This window comes from Myotis daubentonii, chromosome 1, assembly GCF_963259705.1.
Source record: "Myotis daubentonii chromosome 1, mMyoDau2.1, whole genome shotgun sequence".
Lineage (NCBI taxonomy): Eukaryota > Metazoa > Chordata > Mammalia > Chiroptera > Vespertilionidae > Myotis > Myotis daubentonii.
The window spans coordinates 73,065,461-73,071,228 of record NC_081840.1 but is presented as its reverse complement, the minus strand read 5'-3'; the positions used below and the strand labels follow the sequence as shown (position 1 = coordinate 73,071,228).

At 47.2% G+C, this 5,768-nt stretch overlaps 1 protein-coding gene across 1 annotated transcript; it reads left to right on the top strand.

Moving 5' to 3' along the window:
* Window positions 1–1,105: 1,105 nt before the first annotated feature.
* Window positions 1,106–3,120, top strand: LOC132226573 (formin-1-like). The gene has a single exon (XM_059681172.1). The coding sequence runs from the start codon at window positions 1,240–1,242 to the stop codon at window positions 3,118–3,120; it is 1,881 nt and encodes a 626-aa protein (XP_059537155.1). The 5' UTR covers window positions 1,106–1,239.
* The last annotated feature ends 2,648 nt before the right edge of the window (window positions 3,121–5,768 follow it).

Below are 5,768 nucleotides of genomic sequence, written 5' to 3'. Positions count from 1 at the left end.
TTTAACCTTCATTTTATCACTCTTCTTCAAGGAGTTTCAATTATAAAACTCTTCCTCCTTTTACTCTTCCTTCACTTAAAATGTACCTTTGTATAGCGTTTTACTCTTTAGAACCAGTTAGAAACAATCTGAGAAAAATCATTCACTGAAGATATCAATGGTTAATAAATGATTATTGTGTTTCCCTTCTCAAGGAGATTTCCTTTAATCATGGAAGCCTTAAATGAAGAAATGAAGTGCTATAACACAGAATCCTAAGCTCCATTCTTGTGTGTAAAGATGTTAGCCACAGAGATATTCCTGGGATACCTCAAATTACAGGATGGAGCAGCCACCTTTACTGATTATGTGATGATTTAGCCACTTTGATGGTGAAGACATTTGAAAATCCATATAGGGCTAGCATTGGCTTTCAGATTTTTGCTTTTTCTTTATTCCATTTGGCCTTCAGTGGGCAAGAAGTATGAAAAAAACACAACTTGATTAAGACTCTCGAATCACTTATTTAAATTTTAAACTTAAAATTTTTCACTTTTAGTTCTTTTGGCAAAATATGAATTGTGTTTAGAAGAGAATTCAAATTTGTGGCTGTGTACCTTTCCCCCATTCTACTTTAAGATAAATAGATAATGTCAAATCTTAGAAGGTGCTTTTTGGAAAGTAAAAAGGCTTGACTATTTTTGCAAAGTGATATTCCAAACACAGGTTATTAAAATGCCTCTGTTTTCTAAGGATCTCAAAGTCCCCTTACCTCAGGATTTCTGGGAGCTACATTAGTTCTATTTTATAGAAGAACATAAACTGAAGCCTAGTGAAGCTGAGAGACCTTCTCTAAGGTATATAGTGAGTTCCCATGTGGGAGAAGGAACTTTTTTCTTGGGGCTAAAGTTACAGCACTCTCCCATCTCATAGCTGTAGAGAAGCTCTGCTGGTCCAGGGAGGGGTGGGAGTGGGGAAGCGGTTCAGCCAGCCTCCTGGCTGATGCCAGGATTGGTTGAGGTCAGCCAGAGAGGAAGGCGAAGTCATGGGGATGCTTTGATTTATGTTGGTGTGTGATTTATCCACTCTGTTAGACAAGCTACTTTCTTCCCCTGTTCCTCAGGCAGTCTCACTGCTGGAGATGACGATGACGGTCAGCTGCTCTCTCTGCGTAGCCACCATCACATGCCCCAGCATTGGAGCCTGGGAAGCCCGACCACAGACCAGCATCTCTGAGGCATGAATAATTAGGCAGGCATAATGGAAGGCACTCACTGCTCCCTCCAATTGCGTAAGCCCATTACTGAACTCTGCTACATCAGCTTCTATCTTCCACGGGGGGAAGTCCGAGGATTTTCATACAAGGGCACCGTAACTCTAGACAGATCCAATAAGGCATTTCAGAACTGCTACCAAGTCAGGGAGGGGTCGGACGTCATCAGCCTCAGTCTGCAGCCGGATGAACATCCAGGGGACATATTTTTCAAGCAGACTCCCACGAAGGACATTCTAACTGAGCTGTACAAACTCACAGCAGAGAGGGAGAGACTGCTGGCCAATCTCCTAAGCTCAGACCACATCCTGGGGATCACGATGGGGAACCAGGAGGGGAAGCTGCTGGAGCTATCCGTGAGTCTGGCCCCTGAGGACGACTGTTTCCAGAGTGCTGGCGACTTGCAGGGAGAGCCCCTCGTGGGCTGTCTCAATAAGAGGAGCACCCAGAGGAGCAAAAAGCCCCGGCGGTTTGGGGGAGGGAGAGAGAGTGTGGAGGTGCTTCCTCAGAAGAGGACAAGAAGAAAAGGGCATGGGGACCAGGAATCAGCTCCTCAGATGGGGAGGGACCATGTCTGTTCCAGCAACTCCCTTCCTCTTTCTCGAGAGAGGCCTAATTGTGGGCTTCTAGAAGAGAGAGGCAACTTGCTTCCACATAGGGCTCGTTCCTCTTCCCTGCAGAGGAGAGAAATCTGCCCCCTGGAGATTGCCAGGACGCTGGACCCTGACCCTGGCTTTGGGAGCTTCGGGCTCACTTCTGAGGATGCTGAGCTTGGAAGAGGAGGATCGCCCCCTGACTGCAGCTCCACGGAGCCAGGGGATGAGCCAGGGGACGAGCCAGGGGACGAGCCAGGCGCCGGTGGTGCTGGGGAGCTACCAAGGACGCCTCACAGGCTGGCACATCAGCAGACAGGTTTCTCTGGAAGTCACAAGCACCCCGAGAAGCATCCACCCACAGAGAGGGGCCGGAGGGAGAAGTGTGCTGAGCGGACTCACAGGAAGAAACCTGTTTCCAAAGTGGTGGCCCGGGTCCAGGACCTGTCTGCTCAGGTGCAGAGAGTAGTTCAAATGCATCCTGAGGGCGAAGGAGGGCTTGCTGTTCACCCAGCAGCCCAAGCTGAGTTCATTCCCAGCGCAGACTTGCTCACCCTCCCAGCAGCCAAGGCTGGGGCTCCTGGTTCCAAGCGGCAGGGCAAGGAGCAGCGCGGGGACGGGTCATGGCAGTCGTCGGCCAGGGAATGTCCTCCAGCCAGCACCGAGGGGGCTGTGAACAAGGTCCTCCTGAAGGTGATAGAGAGTGAGAAGTTAGTTGAAGCCACTGAGGGGAAGAGGCTGGGCTTCCCCCTCAGCAGGACGGTCCCCCGCACCCTCCCAGACACTGGAAGCAAGAGGAGAGCTGGGCTGTCTCTGAGCGGCCACAAGACCTTGTTTCTGGATCTGCCCCGCAGCGCTGGCCCCGACTCCTCACAGGGCGGAGGTGGTGAGAGGCCGCCCCCACCAGCTCTGGGCATGGTATTTAATAATTCATCCTCTCAGTCTGGCACACACACACGGATGTCACCTGTTCCCTCGCCTCTATCTCCAAGGCTCCCCAGCCCTCCACAGCATCACAGGCTCCTCCGGCTGCCTGGCGAGAGGGAAGCCGCTCTTGATGACTCTCCTGGTAGAAAGAGTGGCACCTTCTCTGGGTCCACCTCTGCTGACACCTTGGAGCCATCATCCTCTGCGAAGGTCACGGAGACCAAAGGAGCCAGCTCGGCCTTCCTCAGAGCGGACCAACCTCGGTTGGTGCCTGGGGAACCTTTGGAAAAGATCTTGGGGCCCGGGAGGATCACAGCTCAGCCTCCGCACCAGTCACCTCCAGGTTAGTCCCTGTTTAAGATGCTTTACATCGTTTTTTGGGGGGTGATTCACAAACTGCTTGTGCTATTCAGGGACAGGTTAGTGGACAATGAACTGACATTCCTGGGCCTGTTGGTCAATTCTCCTTGTAGCAAGAAAACTGGGAGTGGTATAGGGAAGTATTGAGAGTGTGAGGATGGTGTTTACTTATGGAGTCAGGGTAGTAGTTGCTTCCAGAAGTAATACTTTGTAAATGTCTTTGTTTTATTTTATTTTGGTGGGCGTAAGGTAAGGCTGCCTACGTGGTTGCTTACCACAGGACTCTCAAAGGAACAGGAGCAAACAAGCAGGGAGAAGTAGCAACTGGTCGCTGCCTTTGATGCAAACCCCGGGTAATTGGCCCCTTGGCCTGAATTTTGCTGGCAGTACTGCTGAGTAGCTTGAATTTGTGGGGATTCTCCGAGTAGAAGAGCAAAAGCGCGCTGTGGCTGTTGTTAGAGGGTTTTGTTGTTTGTTTTTCTTTTTAGTAATCACCTTTGTAACATCATTATTTTATGACAAAAACTTTTTTTGTTTTTACCAGAGGAGTGATAAATTCAGCTTAATTTGAAGAGACTTAGTTCAGATTTTTTTTTAAATTTCTGTTTTTTAATTTCCTAAAGGAGCACAAAGCAATGTTTGCTCTGAAGTTATAACTTATTTATAGGTTCCTACCACTCCTGGTGCAACGTCATTTCTTATGCAAAAGGTGCTACAGAGACAATCTGGCTCATATGCGTAATGTGGTTTACAATTTTGCATGGACACAATTTGGGGCTTCTGTCAGTGGGTCCAGTAAGACCACAAAAAGCAGGGTGTAGGAAGTGCCACTCCTGTACTCATTACATTTTCCAGGCCAGTGTGGCCCGATGCGCAGGGTCTTGTGTGCCATAGTGCAAGTAACAGGTTCTCTTTCAGCGGTGCTTTAGCAGCATATGGTCGATGCTTTGTCTAGGGAATAGTGTGTAACATGATAGATGGTCTCTCACAGGTTAGAGCAAATATGGCAATTTTTTGAGATAAAAATATCTATGTAGGAAAGAAAAACTTCAAAAGCTTTCTTACTATTTTGAATTCTTGACATTTTTATAAATGTTTCTAAATCATTGGTCCAGGGGCTGGCTCTTAAAACAATGTGGTAAATGGTTTCATCGTGTGTTTGCAATATATTGATCTTAGTTTGATAACACTTGCTTCTGTCATAATATAACCAATCTGTGTCATCAAGAAAGCCATAGAATTGTAGATTTTATTAGCATGTATCCTGAAACCCTAGTGATGAAAATTCTTTCTCCCTATGCATACTGTGAAATGCTTGGAACAGAAGCTCTCTACAACTATTAGGTGAGAGAGTCTTGGAGAGTGCAGAATGGCTAGCTTCACTCTGAAGGTTCTTTTTAGAAGTCACCAAATTCTAGGATTCTGTGTGTTCCTCATCCAGAAAGTATAAATACATTGAGCATCCATAAACCTTTCCCCCTGACTTAGAATTATCTTTCTATTTTGTTGTTCTTTTCCTATAGAAAAGATATTACAAAAGCTCTGCCATATGTGGGTCAAGGCGGACACCCAGAGGACATTCAGCTTCTGGGTGACTGACCATGAACCCACTGAGGGGCAAGCTCAACAGATGATCACTTCCTTCTTTGGCTTCTCCATACAATCACTCAGAACCATTCCCTTTATTTTGGTCCCAGGTCTTCCATTGGGATCTTGAGCCAGTCATTAGAACCACAGCGATTCCTTGGCAGGGACACCCCCCGGTGCTTCCAACTTTATGAAAGGAGTTGGAAAGACAAAGGAGAATAGGGGTTCAGAGCGACCATTTTTTTCTGGCCCGGATAACTTCCCTTTTGCTGGGACCTTCCCCCAGGACATCCAAATTTTAGCTCTTATCTTGGCCCTCCTTTGAAAACCATTAAGGGAGGGAGTTCTCTAGATAATATCTTTGATGTTTATCCCATGTTCTTGTTCCCTTCCCTCCCTTTAGTTCCCCTTTTCTGCAGCCTTGAGTCCTCTTTATATTCTGGATCCATCAGTTACTTCCTGCAGCTAATGGGTCCAGACAGGGGGACTTTTCTGCTTCCAGCTGCCTTTTTAACTTTCTCTTTCCTCCCACCTTATCCCAGCAGAGGCCTCAGGCAGTCCCCACAGCCCAGAGGAGGGGTCTGTAATTCATTTACTGTCACTGCACAGTGCGCCTTTATCTGCATCCACCTTCCCCCTCTCTCCCATGGCAGCTATTACCAGGTTGAGTTTATGGTCTGTGGACATGTATTTCCTGTGGAACTAACATGTAGGTATTTTATTGAAGTGATGTGATTAGCATTATCGAAAGCTCCCATTAACTGCTTTAGTAGGAGATTAAGGCTGGCAAAAGTAATCACACCCGTTTCCAGTTGGAAGATTCTTAACTGTTATGGACAAGTAGTAATTCCCAGGAAAGAATGAAATCCGCTTCTCCTTCTCACAGGACCAAGCCATTAAAGCCAACATCACCATCCACAGAGGAGATAGCACAGAGGTATCACAGAGCCTATTGGTCCACATCCTGTAGCTTTGTAATTTTCCTAACTCTCCATTCCAAGGGGTACACGCAGGAATTTCTTGACTGGTAGTGATATGATCAAATAGAG

Coding starts and splice junctions, on each gene's coding strand:
- LOC132226573 (XM_059681172.1), top strand. CDS start 1,240: ATGGAAGGCACTCACTGCTCCCTCCAATTGCGTAAGCCCATTACTGAA.